This window comes from Chiloscyllium punctatum, chromosome 41 (genome assembly GCF_047496795.1).
Source record: "Chiloscyllium punctatum isolate Juve2018m chromosome 41, sChiPun1.3, whole genome shotgun sequence".
Lineage (NCBI taxonomy): Eukaryota > Metazoa > Chordata > Chondrichthyes > Orectolobiformes > Hemiscylliidae > Chiloscyllium > Chiloscyllium punctatum.
The window spans coordinates 39,449,291-39,468,130 of NC_092779.1; the positions used below are offsets into that span (position 1 = coordinate 39,449,291).

The 18,840-nt window shown below is 42.1% G+C and overlaps 1 protein-coding gene across 7 annotated transcripts in view; it reads left to right on the top strand.

Moving 5' to 3' along the window:
* LOC140464992 (phosphatase and actin regulator 1-like) overlaps positions 1-18,840 on the top strand; it is a 468,298-nt gene that overhangs the window by 433,867 nt on the left and 15,591 nt on the right. For all 7 annotated transcript variants that reach the window (XM_072560733.1, XM_072560737.1, XM_072560734.1 and 4 more), the window contains one exon: positions 4,782-4,837. In XM_072560733.1, coding sequence (XP_072416834.1) covers positions 4,782-4,837 — 56 coding nt within the window. The remainder of the gene's footprint in view (positions 1-4,781; positions 4,838-18,840) is intronic.

Consider the following 18,840-nt stretch of genomic DNA (forward strand, 5'->3'; position numbering starts at 1 on the left):
ACTTTCAATTTCCAGTATGATGGAAGGTGTTAGTAGCACTTTTCCACTTGTGGCTTGCAACCTCCACTTCTGTGTGTCAATGAGGTCTTGAACATACAGAACCCCTTCTTGATAGGAGAAAATGAGGACTGCAGATGCTGGGGAGTCAGAGTCAATAAAATGTGGTGCTGGAAGAGGCACAGCAGGTCAGGTAGCATCTGAGGAGCAAGAGATTTGATGTTTCAGGACATCCTGATGAAGGGTTATGCACAAAACATTGACTCTCTTGCTTCCCCCTTCTTGATAACTCTTCCCGTAAACCCCTTAGTTTTGCAACTCCCCAAGTATCTACATGAACTTTCATGTGCACAACTCTCCCCATTAGTCCTGGCAAATGAGGTGACCATTACCGGATAGATGTGGTCTTCACTGCTCCTCCCCTTGAAGCCATGGTATTCTTGCATGTGGACAAAGCCCCTCCCACATTATACAATTCTCACTTCTGCTTGACCGTATCCTATTTACAAATACAATTGCCCCCTTCTTCACAATTTGCTATCCACCTTCACAATGCCATTGCACATTACCTCCCATCTGCAGCTCCCAATCTTGACAAATAGGTCCCCGAGTCTCCTTTCTTCCCCCAGCAAACCTTTTATCCTTAGGTTTCTTTGGACAAACTTAACAGATTGACAATGGCCCACACCATTGAGTGACTTAACTGGACTGCCCTAGCCAAGACATTCCCAGATGAAACCCTTACATCTCCCCGACCTCATTAGCCCTCCCTCTAGACTGGCTATTATGGAGCCACAGGACTGACATGACCACTCTCTGAAATACAGAGGCACAAACCCCTTGACCAAGATCACTACACATAGCCAATCGTTTAAACTGTGTATCGGTATCAGAGGCTGCCCTTGACCAACTTTATCAGGACCCTCTGAGTAATGGGTGTTTGGAAGACTTTGGTGAGTACTCCAATAAAGCTTTAAAACATGGCTGCTGGCTTGCTGTAGATAATGTGTTTACTACATAAACTGTTGGCATAAAGCATAGGTGTGAGATTGACATAACACACTGTCGTACAGTAAGGCATGTGCTCCTTTGACTGCTTCCTAAGGACAAGCTGCCTTGTTGTGTGACTGTGTTAATTGGCACAGCAAGACAAGGCAGGGATGCTATGAGTGACCAGGTAGGTGCTACGTGAGCATGTGCTGAGAGAGCAAGCCTGGTTGGAAACAAAAGACTGTAGATGCTGGAATCCAAAATAGACAGACGGGATGCTGGAAGAACACAGCAAGCCAGGCAGTATCAGGAGGTAGGGAAGTTGACGTTTCAGGTGTAACCCTTTTTCAGGACTGGGGGTGGGTGTGAGGGGAGCTGCAGATAAAGGGAGAGGTGGAGGCAGGGTGGTGAAGTGGGGATAGGTGAAGACAGCTAGAGGGTCTGACCTGGTTGGTCAATGGGAGGAATGAAAAGGGATAGGGAGAGGCTGGGAAGGGAGTCAGGGATAGGGAGGGAGATTATTTGAAATTGGAGAACTCAATGTTGAGTCCTCTGGGCTGTAGGCTGCCCAGGCGGAAGATGAGGAGTTGTTCCTCCAATTTGTGCTATGGTGGCAAGCCAGCAGCCCTGAGATGCAGCCTTATCCAGTCCATGACCTACATGTCTCTCTGTGCACACAATGTGGGGTTCTTGTTGCAGTCTTTCAATTCTAGTTACCAGTCTGTCCTTCAATGCGGGTGTTATGTTCATAGCATCCTTCAAGTGAATGGGTCAGTTGCCATGAGGATCCTGAGGATTTGTCAAATGTTGGATGTCAATATCTGTGGATGAGCGGTGCATTCAACTGCCCTGAGATATCATTTGGTGTTGAGCAACATGAAGGCTCTATGTGGCCAGCAGTGAGCTGATATTACCAGGTACATATTTTGATTTCCATGTCAAGAATCCTCGATGGCTAGCATGTTCACCATATTTAGTTGGATAGGTAGCTGCCTATTATTTAGGTGACTTGTGACACTAATAAGGTGTTTAACAAGCTATAATCCCTGTTAATTGACAACTCAGTGCTACCTAGCGAGAAACTCACTTCTCCACCATTGCACACATATGATAGATGTAGCAAATTACTCCCAAAGTTGAGATAGGCCTCATCAGACTTCTAATGTATTCTGCCACAAGAGTCACTGTAGCTCGTGACATTCAGGCCCATTTAAGATCCCTTTGATCATTTTCAAGTTTCAAGACCACAAGTCTTACCAAGGCCACAAAGTGGGGTCAAGAACTGCAAAAGACTTCCATCCAGTAGTGAGGACAAACAAAAGGAATGTCAATGAAGGTTATCCTGACTGTGAGCCTTGAACCCTGTGTTGGGGTGATTGACACCCAACAGCTGGATCGCTTCATCCCTTTGATGTCGCATGTGGTTGAGCAAAAGGCTCCTGGTAGAGGTACTCGTGTTATCTGAGATCCAGAGTAAAAGCTGTTATACCCAACTTGAAGGTTGGCAGATGGGAAGAACAGAAAAAGGGCTATAATTCCAAAAATAGTAGAAGTCAACTCTGAGGCAGTAAAAACATATTGTCAAAGCAAGTAATATGGGTTTGTCTTCCCCGAGGCAAGAAAGGTGGTCTGACAACTTGGTATTTGGATTTCTTATCTAACGCTTGTTCATCCCCCTCAAATCTCTTTGTCCTCTTGTCTTGGTTTCTATGCTGAGTTTCATAAAGCTTAGGAATAACGACACAGTTCAAGCTCAACTCCTGAGTAAGAACAGATCTTAATGAACATTTTCCGCACTATTCTGCCTGTCTCACAGAAGTTTCCCATGCTGATCGGGTGGCACAGTGGCTCAGTGGTTCGCACTGTTGCCTCGCAGTGCTTGGGACCTAGGTTTGAATCCCCCCTCAGGTAACCATCTGTATAGAGTCATAGAATCCCAATAATGTGGAAACAGACCACTCAGCCTATTGAGTCCACATCAACCTTCTGAGGAGCATTCCACCCAGATCCATCCGTTACCCCATCCCTATAATCCTGAATTTCCCATGGCCAATCCACTTAACTTGTACATTCTCCCTGTGACTATATGGGTTTCCTCCAAATGCTCCAGTTTCCTCCCACAATCCAAATGTGCACAGGCTAGGAAAACACAGGACTACAAAGAGAGGGTTGGGGGGAATGGATCTGGATTAGATGCTGTGTGGAGGGTCGGTATGGACTTGATGGGCTGATGAAACTGCTTCTACAATGTGGGGATTCTATGATGATGCTCTGGTTAAAGAAAGAGGAGAGCGGATCACTGCTGGGTCCCAAAAAAACAGCACTTTGAGCCCATTTAACCATGTTCCTACTTGTAAACTTGCTCACGTTTTGCAGTTAAGATCCCCCTTTCTCCCTCTCAAACTGCATTCCTCCTCTAATTTCCTTGCTGTCCTTTTTCTCTAAGGTTTTGTTTACAACTGAATCTGCATGTGTCTATGTTTCTACAGCTGCCTCTTACTCAGCCTCTTTTTCCTCTCACTCAGACCCTCACTTTTGTTATAAGAACTTGAAATGTACTGTTCTGAACTACATTAGTGTTAGACTCAAAAGTACATAATGCTCTATCCAAGGTAAAAATTACCCTAATAATGTGTAACCTAACGATTAATCTTTTGTGTGGCACTTTATTAAATATCTTCCGGAAGTGCAAATATACTGCATCTATAGGATGCCCATTGTCTACTTTTCTTGTTATACCTGAAAAGAACTCTGGCAAATTAGTCAAATATGATTTTCCCTTTATAAAACCACACTGGCTTTGATTAATTGTGTTTTGATTTTGCAAATTTCCAGTTATAACTTTCTGAATAATGGATTCTAAAAATTTCCCAACTATACTATTCCATCAATATGGCAAGAGGAAAACTGAAAATTCCTTATATACCAGCTACCTGGTGCACTTCTTCAATCTTTGGATATTTTTAATGGAGTCATAATTATTTCATCAAAATTCTGAAAAGCAAATGACTCAAATGGGACTTAGATGTATTGGCATAAAATCAAATAAATAAAAACATCTTGAAAAGTTTGTGTGCTTCTTTAAGTTAGTTAATATGAAAATTGACATATAGATATGTCATCAGCACTATGACTCATTTTCAGGGAGTATAGACTAGCTTAGATTCCCTACAGTGCAGAAACAGGCCCTTCGGCCCGACCAGTCTACATCGACCCTCTGAAGAGTAACCCACCCAGATCCATTTCCCTTTGACTAATTGGCCGAACACTACGGGGCAATTTGGCATGGCCAATTCACCTGACCTGCACATCTTTGGGCTGTGGGAGGAAACTGGAGGAAACTCACGCAGACACAAGGAGAATGTGCAAACTCCACACAGACAGCCTGAGGCTGGAATCAAACCTGGGACCCTGGTGCTGTGAGGCAGCAGTGCTAACCACTGAGCCAATACAAGTTATCAGTCTCAAAAGAGAGCCAGGAAGCAAGCGTGAAAGAAAGAAAATGATGCAAATTAAAATGATTTCCAAACATTGTGAGCATAATGTGAGGATAGTGTTCGTGATTTTCTTCAGATGAAAAGACAGTGGGAGACTTTGTGACATTAATGTGTAGCATTTCACTCCAGGACCTGCATTGTGGATTCTGAGTTTAAGTAGTAGAGGTCTTTAGCAGCCAATTCCATTCATATAAATTTGAGTAGAGAATAATGACAGTGTTGTCGCAGATACTGCTGACATGGTGCTGACATTGGGGCTGACATGGTGCACAGAATGATCCTGATCTTTTCACACAGGCGATTAAGCCAGAGGCCAACCGCTGAGGAGCTGGAACAACGAAACATTCTGAAACGTAAGTATTGATGCTTCTTTATGACAATCTGATAAAATATTAAGCTCCAATGCAGTAGACATAAAGTGCCAAATGCTGCTTCTCACTGTTTACCTAATTAAAGGCAAAAGAGCTTTGATTTTTTGTTGCTGGGAAGGTTTGTATTTTGACCTAATATCCATTTTTATTCTAATGTGGTTTATACTGTGTCATTAAAGAATAAGTTACTTCTCCATTGTTGTGAAAGTAATAAATAATGCAATGCCTTATGAAAGACTGGCATTCTACACCCTGCAGTGAAATCTCCAAAAGGTTGATCAACTGGGCATGAGCTGACTAGGGTAAAGAAAATGGTAGCAAGCATGTTTTTTTCTGTATTCATTCTCAGGATGAGGGTGTAATTGGCTAGGTCAACATTAAATGCCCATCCCTAATTGCCAGAGGGCAATCAAGAGTCAGTCATGTTGCTGTGGGTCTCGTGTCACCTGTACACCAGACCAGGTAAGAAAGGTAGTTTCCTTCCCTAAAGGACCCAGATATGTTTTCCAACAGTTGACAATGGATTCATGGGCATTACTAGACTCATTGTAGTGATTGTAACAAGGTAAGCCAGGTGGACCACTTAGAATATGGGGTCCCTGACTGGGGCTGTTAATCTGGTTCAAACAAGGAGCACTGGCTGACAGACATAAACAGGAGTGTCAAAGGGTTTGCTCACTCTAAGAGCTGAGGAAGCTGGCTTAGTGTCCATGACTCTCCATGTCGAAATAAAGGATCACTTGATGACAGGATATTGATCTCTATGGAGTTGCTTGAAACAGGCCTCTTTGATTGGGGGTAAGCATTTCTGGCATCATGCCATTATCTGGGAAACTTGACTAATTCGATCCCGCTGTTGAAGATTGGGCCCAGTATATGGAAAGAATGTATTACTTTTTCTGGGCAAATGACATTGGGGCAGATTAAAACCAATGAGAAATTCACCTGATAGCTTGTGGGCCTGCAGTGTTTTTGGTTATTCGGAGCCTAACATTCCCTAAGGCACCAGGTTCCGAAAACCTTTCAAGAGTTGACAGATTTGGTTAAGGAATATTATGACCTCAAGCTTCCTGTAATTGTGAGACATTATCGGTTTTATTCAGCAATTCAAGAATAAGGAGAATTCGTATCGGGATTTTTGACGGGGTTAAGATGACTGGCAGAGGCATGTGACCTTGGTTTAACCCTTAATGAGATTCTGAAAAATAAGTTTGTATGTGGGATTAATGATATAACCATGCAAAAGCACCTGCTAGCTGAAACCCAGCTGGACTTCAGGCAGGCACTACTGATGTTATTATTGGAAAATGCAGCAAATGGAGCATTTGAGTTGCAGGGTATTCCAATAGAAGCACTTCACCAGTCTGACTGAGCTTGGGAAACACCACTTGAGTGCATAGATTCACTCAGGACATATCCTAAATAGTGGGACTCTAGGTCAGCCCACAGCAAAACCCCAAAACAAAGCTAAACTTCGGCCAAATGGTTAAAATTTTCTTCAGGATCTAGGCTAGCAAACCATTGTAGTTGCTGCCATAATGCAGACTTGAGACAGCAAATGAGTCCCACTAGACCTAAATTGAGTTCCAAGAATCACAAAATCCCTACAGTGTAGAAGAAGGCCATTCAGCCCATCAAGTCCACACTGACCCACCAAAGAGCATCCCACCCAGATCCACCACCCCCCTCCCCAACCCTGTAGCCCTGCAGTCCCAATGGCCAATCCAACTAACCCACACATCTTTGGACTCTGGGTGGAAGCCAGAGTATCAGAAGGAAACCCATGCAGACACGAGGAGAATGTGCAAACTCTACACAGCCAGTCACCCAAGGTTGGAATTGAGTCAAAACCCCTGATGCTGAGATGCAGCAGTACTAACCACTGAGGCACTGTGCTGAGAATTTGTATGCTGGTATCCAGGAGAATGCACACCCTGGAAAGTCCACTGAAATCTGTTTTGGAACAGTTAAATTGCTTAGCAACATCCAAGTCAGAACAAATCAAAATAAATGGTCACCCAGTTCTTATGGAGGTCGATACCAATGTGACCATTTCAGTAATCACACAACTAGTCTTCATCAAAATTTGCACTGGACTCCAACCCTTAACTTTGTGCAAGATCTCAGCTAGACTGAGAACCTATACAATGGAACTTTTACAGATTAAAGGTACAACTCTGGTTCCAGTCTCTTACAAGAAGCAGCTGGTTTAATTACCACCAAATGCAGTAAATGGCTTGGACCCAAGCTTGATGGGGCAAAATTGGTTGAGCAATATTCACCTTGATTGGATCAACATTTTCAATTTGAAAATGGCTGCCTAAGTGAAGTCCAAATTAAGTACCGGTAAGTTTTTCAGGGAAGTCTAGAGGCTATCAAAGAAGCCAAGGACATCATGAATGTTGACCAACAAGCAATTCCACGATTCTGCAAGGCATGCCCAGTGCCATTTTCCTTACATGCAAAAGTAGAGGCAAAAATCAGGGGATGGGAAAGTGAGAGGATAATCAAACCGGTCCAGTTTGCAGAATGGGCAGTGTCAGTCATGTTGATTGTGAAGCCCGAAGGGTTAGTGCACCTTTGTAGGTGAATTTGTACTTGCAGAATTACATTTTATTTTGCTCAAATATTGCATGAATCCACATAAGATTCTGTAAATCCCTTTTTATTAGAATCAGTCTGAACGTTGGGGCACAGACAGTCTCACACAGGGCACCTCACACCTTCGATGCATTATCTCGGCCAACATGGCACCTATTGTTAAAGTTCACTCGAGAATGTAACTTTAAGAAAGTTCTGGGATTTACATTTGAAAGAACTGAAACCAACATGTTCATTCTAAAAGATGGGAGACTTAACAAACAATCTAGGTCTTTTTCAATGTATAATTTCAGTTACGTCACACTGTAAACTTTTGCTATAAATTCTGTGTCCTATAATCTTATACTCCACAACCACCTGATGAAGGACCAGTGCTCCAAAAACTAGTGCATCCACATAAACCTGTTGGACTATAACCTGGTTTTGTGTGCTTTTTAACTTTATACACCCCAGTCCAACACCAGCTCCTGCAAATCTTAAAAATGAGTCAGCCTTGAAAATGATCAGGTAGCTGAGCCATAGCTTTTAGGGACATGAAGAAACAGCTATCATCCTCTCAGGTATTTGACACATTATGATCCTAACCAAGATCTGGTATTAACATGCAATGTCTCCTCATGTGGACGTACGCCTCCCCATACATATTATGGGGCACAGGTAATCCACCAGGGAGGTTTTAAACTGATTTGGAAGGGAGATGGAGCATGAAGCAGATGTAAAGTCAGGAGCAAATCCTAATCAGATGTAGAAGGAATGCCAGGCCAAACCAGCAGTTGGAGAAGACATAGGCACATGGGAGATCTGGAAAGCAAAATTGTATCTATTTTAATGCAAGGAGTTTGGCTGATAAAGCAGATGAACATCGAGTATTGATCACCATATGGAAACATAGTTTTGTTGCAAATGCAGAGACATAGTTGAAATCAGGACAGGACTGGCATCGCAACTTTCCAGGCTATAGAATTTCAGGCAACTTGATGGGCAGGGGACGAGTGTGGGGAGGGCAGTTGGAGGAGTAAGAAAAGTGGGCCCATTGCATTATTGATAATGGAAACCGCCACTGCAGTAATGAAAGAGGGAGTTCAGAAAAGGCCAGCTGGATGGACTTGGAAATCAAAAGTGTCAATTACCTTGACAAGATTGTACTACAGTCCTCCCAACAGTCAGAGGCAGATATGTAGTGGAGCAGGTATGTAAGCAAATACAGAAAGGTGTGAGAGTAACAGGGTTCTAATTGTAGGGACTTCAACTTTCCTTAACATTAACTGGGATCATCTTAATGTGAAAGGATCAGACGAGGTCGGATTTTCAAAGTGCATCCAAGAGAGCTTTTTGCCCCAGACAGTCCTGCTAGCGATGGAGAAATCCTAGAGAATTAAGCCAGTCAAGTGGTTGAAGTTTTAGTGGATGAACATTTTGGGGACAGTGACCATAACTCTACTAGTTTCAAAGTCATTATGGAAAGGGAGAAAGATAATGCAGAAGTACCTAATTTGCAAGAAGACTGTTTTCAATATCATGAGACAGGATCTGGCAAACATAGACTGGAAGCGGCTAGTTGTGGTAAGTCTACATTTGGAAAATGTGAATTTTCTAAAAGCAGAAAAGTGAGAATTCAGGGCCAACATGTTCTTCTAAGAGTCAAGGGCAAGAGCAGCAGGTCCAGGGAACCATGGATTTCAGGGGATATTGAGACTGAAAACAAGCGTGCTGGAGATCACACTGGGTCAGACAGCACCTGTGCAGAGAGAGCAAGAGTTTGATAAAACAAAACAAAGAACTATATGCCAGCGACAGTGTATGAGAAACAGAGAAATTTCAAAAGTGTAGAATGTAGGCGATTGCTTAAAAGGAAATTAGAAGGGCAAATGGGGCCAGGAAATATCTTTGGCAGATGGGATCAAGAAAAACCTCAAGGCTTTTTATAGTTATATGAAGAGCAGGAGGGCTATGAGGGAAAGGGTGGGACCTATTAGAGATGAAAGGAATAACCTGTGCATGGAGCCAGTGGATGTGACTGAGGTCTTCAATGAATACTTCTGATCTTTAATCACAGAGGAGAAAGACATTGTAGCCTGAGATTTTACTTGGGATGGTGACGTTCTAGGACATGGTAAGATTAATAAGAAGAAGGTAGTTGGTGTTTTGACAGGCATACAGGGGCACAAACCCCAAGGGCCTAATGAGATGTATCCCAGGCTGCCAAGTGAGGAAATTGCTGTGGCCCTGGTGGAGATATTTAATAGAATCATAGAGATGTACAGCATGGAAAGAGAGTGTGTTGCTGGAAAAGTACAGCAGGTCAGGCAGTATCCAAGAAGCAGGAAAATCGATGTTTCGGGCTGGAGCCCTTCATCGGGAATGTCATTCCTGACCTGCCTGACCTGCTGTGCTTTTCCTGCAATACACCTCAACTCTGATCTCCAGTACCTGCAGACCTCACGGTTTCCTCAGAGATGTACTGGCTACAGGTAAAGGGCCAGATGACAGCAAATGGGTTCCTTTGTTCAGGAAAGGAAGCAGGGTTAGGCCAAATAATTACAGACCAATTAGTTTAAGGTCCATGGGAGCAAAATTATTGGAAAAAAATTCCAAAAGACAATATTAACATTTGGAAAGGCAGAGGTTCATCAGGGATAAAGCACAGGTTTGTTTGAGGCAAATCCTATCTGACTAATTTAATTGAATTTTTTGAAAAGTTGACGAAATATATTGATGAGGGGATGACAGTTAATGTGGTTTACACAGACTTCATTAAGGCCTTTGACAAGGTCCCACATCGTAGACTGGTCCAAAAGATAAGATTACATGGGATTCAAGGCAAGTTGGCAATCTGGATCCAAAATTGCCTTACAAATAGGAGGTTAAGAGTGCGGGTGGAGAGTTGTTTTCAGAATTTGAATCCTGTAACCAGCAGTCTGCTACAGGGTTTTGATGCTGGGACATTTACTGTTTGTTATTTATACTAATGATTTGGATGTGAGCGTAGCAGGTATAATTATAAGTTTTCAGATGACATGAAAATTAGTAGGTGCTATTGATAGTGAGGATGCAACAATGTGATATTGATCAGTGGGAAAATGAGCACAGCAATTGCAGACGAAACTTAAACCTGATGAGTGTGAGGTGATGCATTTTGGGAAATTTAATGCAAAATGAATGGTAGGTTCCTCGGGAGCATTGAGGAACAAAGGGACCTTGATGTACAAGTCCGTAGATCCCTGAAGGTGTCAGCATAGGGGCATGTGGGTGCTTGCCTTCATTAGCCAGAGCATGCAATATAGTTTGAAGGATGACAATGTCCCTTCCCATGTGATTAGCGATGTCCTCCAGCATATCTCTTCCACTTCCCGCACCTCTGCCCTTGAACCCCATCCCTCTAATTGCAACAAGGATAGAATCCCCTGGTCCTCACCTTCTACCCCACCAATCTCCGGATCTTTTGCCATTTCTGCCACCTACAATCAGACCCCACCACCAGAGATATATTTCCCTGCCCACCCCTATCCACATTCCACAGAAATGATTCCCTCTGTGACTCCCTCACTAGGTCCATGTCCATCAACAACCCACATTCCATTCCCAGCACCTTCCCTTGCCGCCGCAAGAAGTGTAAAGCCTGTACCCACACCTCCCCCCCCCCCCCCCCCCCCCCTTCACCACTGTCCAAGGCCTCAAAGGAACCAAGGATTCAAGTAAAGCACACCTGCCAGAAGCCTCAATCACCAATGTCTTGGCCCTGTTTAGGAGAAGGAGCTGTTCAGTGGAAATGTCACAGAGTCATGGTCATAAAGTGAGGGCAATGTTACGGCAAAAACACTTCAGTAACCTCATGAGCTGCATAGTGGCCATTCTTGAGGTGAATATGCCAAAGAAGGGCACAAAGACTCACACCAACAGCCATGTACGCACAGAGGAGCCTAACCCAGGAGAGAATGTGCTGCTGAAAGCTGAACTAGCTTGAAATGTTCAAGTGACAGTGTCAATGTAGACTGAAACTCTACGGGGAGTTCCACCTGCTCCAGAGGTGTGTCATAACATTTCTGAACAAGTTGATTAAAAAAGATTTATTAAGTGATAAAGAAAAACAAATAAATATTTAAGGGTGGCTCAGTAGTTAGCACTGCTGCCTACAGTGCCAGGGACCTAGATTTGATTGTACCCTCAGGCAACTGTCTGTATGGAGTTTGCTCATTCTCCCCACATCTGCTTGCATTTTCTCTGGGTGCTCCAGTTAGGTGGATTAGCCATGAGAAATTGCAGAACTAGGGTAGGGTGTGTGGACATTTCAGAGTGTCAGTGTGGACTTATTGGGCTGAACAGTGCTTCCACACTGTAAGAGATTCTGAGAGAGACTGTCACTAATTTCTACTCCATACTGCAGTGTTAGCCAAGATGCATGGGCTTCAATTGACACCCAGTAGCAGTTGCCATGGAGATTACTGTAGAACTCACCCTTCACAGCTCCATGTTTTCCTGGGAATCATTGAGAATATTTGTGGATTTGTGGCCTGTTGGTGCATGAAGGAATGCCTTATTCAACACAGCATTACCAGTTGTAACTGGAAGGGTTGCCAGGTCTGCTGATTCCCTTGGGTGCAAGATGTTATCACCAGAACATTTGGGTATCAAGTTTCCTGGGAGCCAGCTAGCTGTCTTCATCAACAGGAACATTCCACAATATCCAATAGGTCTGCAAAAAAATACATCCTTCAAGTACGTGCATGATTCTTGAGAAGCATATGCTTTGATAGTTCCAGATGTTATACCTTTTCTGACCATTCCTCCCACTCATCTTCAAGGGTGGATACTGGGAAGTAAGTACCCAATTAAGACTAAGCTCCCTGTGATTTTATAACCCTTCACTTTTCCAATGGCCCATAAGATCTTCACGCTTTGTGAACTGGATGCACCTATACTCATTCTCTCGTTCACTTGGGTAGGCATTAGATTAGATTAGATTAGATTAGATTACTTACAGTGTGGAAACAGGCCCTTCGGCCCAACAAGTCCACACCGCCCCGCCGAAGCGTAACCCACCCATACCCCTACATCTACATCTACCCCTTACCTAACACTACGGGCAATTTAGCATGACCAATTCACCTGACCTGCACATCTTTGGACTGTGGGAGGAAACCGGAGCACCCGGAGGAAACCCACGCAGACACGGGGAGAATGTGCAAACTCCACACAGTCAGTCGCCTGAGGCGGGAATTGAACCCGGGTCTCTGGCGCTGTGAGGCAGCAGTGCTAACCACTGTGCCACCGTGCCGTGCATCCTCATATCTTCATAAGCATTTGTTGCATCCCTCTCCATGTGGGGGAGGACATGGAAATTTAGCAGCCATCTGCCAATCCATGCTCTCTGTTTAGCATTGCGTGACATCTTCACCTGCAAACACGAAAAGGAAGACTATTAGTTGTCCCATGGTTTTTACCCTTAGTATTCTACTTTCATAGACATAAAGATCAACATTCTGTGAGGCTTTTTGGATATTTTCTGTGCATGTTGATGCAATTTTAATGATCTATATACCTGAACTCCCAAGTTTCTGAATCTCAATCTTTTTGCCATTTAGGAAGTGTTAAGTTCTATCCTTTTAGATATAAAGTGGATGACCTTACATTTGACTAAATTGAAATTCAGTTAGTACAGTTTTGACCACTCATTTACACCATAAAATGTAATTTAATGCATTAATCTGCATAATTTACAATACCATCCTTCTCTGTGTCATTGACAAATTTGATAATGTGGTTTTCTATCCCATCTAAGTGGCTCGGTAATAAAGTGAATAATTGAGACCCTAACACAGACCCTTGTGAGACACCAAACATCCCATTCTGCCAGTTGGACTACCTACCCATTATCCCTATTCTGCTTTCCATTTTTACAATTTCCTAACAAAATCAATAATTTGCCTTTAATTCTTTGAGCTTCAATTTTAATTACCAGTCCTCTGAGGAATTTTATTAAGTGTCTTCTGGAAGGCTAAATAAATAACAAGCATAGATATTCTTCTGTCTGCTACTTTAGTAAATTCTTCAAAAACTTCAGCCAGCTTCTTCACCCATGAATTACATTTACAAAAGCATGTTGGCTTTGATAACCAAAAACTTTATTTTTGTCTTTAATCATACTATCTTTAATTATGAACACCTTTACCTCCCTTGAAATGTAGCTCCCTCAGACTCTGCTGAGCTGGCGGTTGGAAAATTGCTCCCTGAAGATGATCCTTCTTGGATATGATCTCTCATTCTCCATAAGCTTTCCTCCTTCCTTTTCACAAACTTGCCCTCTCTGCTCCATCACCAACTTCTCCTGCAGTTGAAGAGGAATTACAATTATAGTCCCATGTTCCTGAAAATAGGCTTTCTCTATAGCTCACTTAATAGCTTCTTTTCTCTTGAGTTATGAATTACATGCATAAGTATTTGTGGGAGCTTGTTGTGGATAATTGGCTGCCGTAATTCTGACATTAGCCCTGTAATTGCACAGTACGTTGGCTATAAAGTGCTTTGAGATGCCATGAAAGCATGTAGAAATGCAAATTTTTATGTTTGCCAAAGACCTTCCAACTCTCTTGAACGTGACACTTTCCTGCCCCTCTTCAAAGTTAAGCCAAAAACCTTGGGCAAACTCCTGCATTTTGAATGTGGGGCAGTACCATTGAGCAGTGACATACAAAATCTCCCCAAGAAAATACTAAATCAGAGGGAAAGCTGCAGTGATGTATGAAATAGCAACTTACACTACTTTGAAAAAAATTGTTTTTAGCTGCAAAGTAGCAATGTGCTATATGGAAGGTAGTCCTTGTGGGTAGGGAACAAAGGGACTTGGATCAAAATAGGAATGAGGTTTTGGAACATTGTGGCAACAAAAGACATTCAAAAATCCCTCACCTAAAAGTTGAACGGTGACTCTTTAGTGTTACTAGTGGAGGGATTGGATTTGATGCGGGTCCCTTATACTGATTAAAAAAGGATGCTTAACGTCGCAAAAAGGCAAATGGTTTTGCAACTGTTTGACTTTGTGATCCGTCCATTCACCTTGCTTCAATTCAAATGAAAGCACACTCACAATTCCAGCCAAGAAGCACTTTATGCATTATAGCAAAAGCAATCTAGCTGACAGTTTTGAAATTTTGGTCTTTCCTAACAGAAGCACCAGTGGCATTACAAAGCTAACTTACAGTCATAGATTTGACATTGCTCTGCTTACCTCATACTTAATTGTGTTATCTGTAGTCTTTGAAGTATGCATAGGCTGTCTATGTCTCAATTTTCATATTAGGAGTACAAGCAAGCCATTCAGCCTCTCACCTCTGCCCTGCCATTTTGTAACTTGGGCGGATTGGGGAAATGAACAGGAAAAATAAAAAGCAGAGTATTACTTCAACAAGGAAAGACTGCAGAATTTCAAGGTACTGAAGGATTCAATTGTTCTGGAACACGAGTCAAAAAACATTAGTATGCAGGTGCAACATTGTGCTGTTACCTAGAGAATGACTAGATTGCCATAAGAGAAGAGAAATTGGTTCTATTGGGCCGGTGTTCATTAGAGTTCAGCAAATTGAGAGAGGAATATGATTGAAAGATATAAAATTGTAATGGTGCACAGACTAGATGCAGGGAAAATGCTTTCCCTGGTTGTGAAGTCTCAGGATACAGGATAAGCCATTTATGGAGTGAGACGAATAAACATGTCTTCACTCAGAAGGCTATGGAGGCCAGGTTGCTCAGTGTGCCTTTTTTTCCTAACATTCAGAGATGCATGCCTCTAGACAGGGTTGGGCTTGACCCTGAGCCTCTCAGTCAAGGGGTAGGGTCACTACCACTGTGCCATAAATTTTAAGATATTGAGAACAACATGGGCAGTATGGTGGCACAGTGGTTAGCACTGCTGCCTCACAGCGCCAGAGACCTGGGTTTAATTCCCGCCTCAGGCGACTGACCGTGTGTAGTTTGCATGTTCTCCCCGTGTCTGCATGGGTTTCCTCCGTGTGCTCCAGTTTCCTCCCACAGTCCAAAAATGTGCAGGTTAGGTGAACTGGCCATGCTAAATTGCCCGTAGTATTAGGTGAAGGGGTAAATGTAGGGGAATGGTTCTGGGTGGGTTGCACTTTGGCGGGTCAGTGTGGACTTGTTGGGCTGAAGGGCCTGTTTCCACACTGTAAGTAATCTAAGTAATCTAAAAAACAAGAAGTACAGAGAAAAAGTGAAAATATGTTGATTTAGAGAATCAGTCATGACCATATTGAATTGCAAAGGACTATGCCTGGTCCTAGTTTCTATATTTCTATGCATTCAAAATGGGATACCTTCTTTTCTGAAAGAGGAATTAAACTTAAAAGTATGGATGTGATGTTTCATTCATACAGGAAATTAGTGAGAGCACGACTTGAATACTATGTGCATTCTTGTCTCTTTATTTAAGGAAAGATGTAAATATATTGGAGGTCTTTCAGAGGATGTTTTCTGGATAAATACTTGGAACGAGTGGGCTGCCTTATCAGGAAACAATGTACAGGCTCAGCTTGCTGAGCGAGGGGTGACTTGATTGAAATGTATAAGACTCTGATTGGATTTGATAATGTGGGCATGGAAAGAATGCTTCCTCTTAAGGGTGAGTCTAGACTACGGGGGCACTATTTTAAAAGTTAGGCATGTTGTTTCAGGACAGAGCTCACAAGAATTATTTTCTCCTAGAGGACTTCACAAATTGCTTCTTCAGAAGGTGGTGGGGCCAGTCATTGAATACCTTTAAGACAGAAATAAGAATTTATTCTTATTAGGCAGGAGAATCAAGGGTTATTGGGGTGAATGGGAATGTGGAATTTGAAACACAAACAGATTAGTCATGATCTCATTGAATAGTGATGCCGGTTCAAAAGCCCAAATTGTCCACTTCTGCTCTTATTCCGTATGTTCGTATTGAATTTCCTGACTACCCACCATAATGTTTCTAACACCCTTATCAATTGAGAATCTATAAATTGGCCTGAAAAATATTCAATGACACTGGCTGCACAGTTCTCTGGGCAAGAGAATTTCATAGACTTACAACTGTCTGAGAGAAAAATTCTCATCACCTTAAATCAGATTCCCTTCAGGACATTATATGTTTCATAGAATTCCTGCAGTGAAGGTAGAGGCCAGTCAGCCCATTGAATCCGCACTGATCCTCCAAAGAGCATCCACCTCAAACCTGTTCCCCCCACCCTATCCCCACATTTACCATGGTTAATCCATCAAACTTGCATATCCCTGGATACCATGGGGTAATTTAACATGACCAATCCACCTAACCTGCACATTTTTGGACTATGGGAAGAAACCAGAGCATCTGTCAGAAATCCACACAGACATGGGGAGAACATACAAGCTCTACATAGACAGTCACCCAAGGCTGGAATTGAATGCACCTTCCTGACTCTGTGAGGTAGCAGCGCTAACCACTTGCCATCTTTTATTCTTAAAAGGATCACTCTTTATTCTTCTCAAGTCAAATAGATATAGACCTAACCTACCCAGCCTATGGCAATCCTATAGATTGGATATGTTAGTTTATGAAAGACTAAGCCAGTGACAGTGCTTGCCTAAGCACAAAGTGACATCTACCAATGGGATGGCTCCACTATCCAATAAAATCATGACTAATCTGTTTGTGTTTCGAATTCCACATTCACATCAATCAGATGTTCATTAAATAACAGGAAATTTGAGAATATAAATACATTCATAGATTGTAATTGTGAAAAAGAGAGACTGCTATTCTTAGATTTCCATTTGATTTACATGTAAGGGGTTGAAATATATGAGGTTGTGGATCCCCACTCTCTCAACTGGTAGAACATGCTGAGGTTACCACCAGTTGCTCCAGTGTTACCAAACGGCAGTGAACTCTTCTGTTAATTAAACCAAACACCGAGTAAAGCTCACCTCATCTAGTAATCTATTAAAATATGAGTGACAGAGAAGTCCTAAATTCCACTACTTAAAGAAAATACTATCAATTTATTCTTTAACTCTAAAAGTGAACATTAAAGAACAACTATTCACAACTCTAAGCCCCCTTTCTCTTAGTTGCTTATTACCTGCCTCTAACTCTATAACAATATACTGTTCCCATAAAAAAGTTATTAAAATAACATCAATTTAATTTCAAAACCATACAGTGGCGGTCGTCTTTGGTATCTTTCTTCTTTCAGCTGAAGGTTTCCCTGGGTCATCTTCTTTCTTTTTACGATGAAGATGTTTCATATGAAAAAGGTACTTTTGATAGAGAGTGTTTTTGAATGACAGTCTCTCTTGATGGCAGTTACTCTGTTTGACTTGCAAACTGCATGCCTTTTTTTATCCCCCAACATCAGATCATCTCATTGGTTCGATGTTGGCATAGCAATAAATTGAAACTTGCTTGGGTTTTAGTATCCTGGGGCATAATTTAAGTTATTTGGTTAAATTCAAGTTATGTCAAAACAGCAACCAATTCAGGTATCTATTTCACAGACAAATGTTACTTATTTTTGATTTTCCAGTACACTCTGAGATTGCGAGCTAGTTATATGACAGGTGCTTGTCAGCTCTCAGTGCAAAACAGCATTCACTCTCGCTTAAAGATACCTTCATATTTCATAACACCAGATTGAGCACAACACTTCACCAATCCCTTATTCCCCTCTGGATTAGGAAATCACACCAAACAATTTCCAGCCAATAAGAGGTCATCCTCTGAGACCATCCAGAAAGGGGCTAGGGTGATATTGAGGTTTAAGGTTATAGATGAATGAGTCTGGTCAGCCTAGTGGGGTTGAAATATTGGGGAGGGGGTGTGTTATGAGCAGACCGAATCCCCTGAAATCATATCAAGGAGGTAGCCTAGTCCCTAACTTATTTTGTACTTAGAAGTAGGTGTAAGGTTCTACGATCTGGATGTCATTCGATTAGTTTAAGTTCAGGGCTTTAAGCAAAACAAATTTTATTCTTAATCCACAGTTCAACTACAAACAAGAAAAACTTTGGAAGAACTTTAACTCGATTGAAATACTTACCAAAATAATTTATTTAATAACTACTACTCATCAGCCGTTCCAATATAGCAGCATTCCATAAATACATGCTTAGCAAAGACAAATTCTGCAAAACCGATTTCCCTCATTTGCTATGAAAGGAAAAAAATGAATCTAACAGCGGAGACAGAACTCAAGCTTTCTGCAGCAGCAGAGAGAGTGCTGAGTTGAAAAAGATTCAGTTCCAAAAACCCCAACTTCAACAACTAAAAGTAAAACTGAAACCCATGATCTGTGTGGGTCTGACTCCACTCACCCATGATTCACTTATCTAAAAAAAAGACCCAAATTATTTACTCTGCTTTCTAC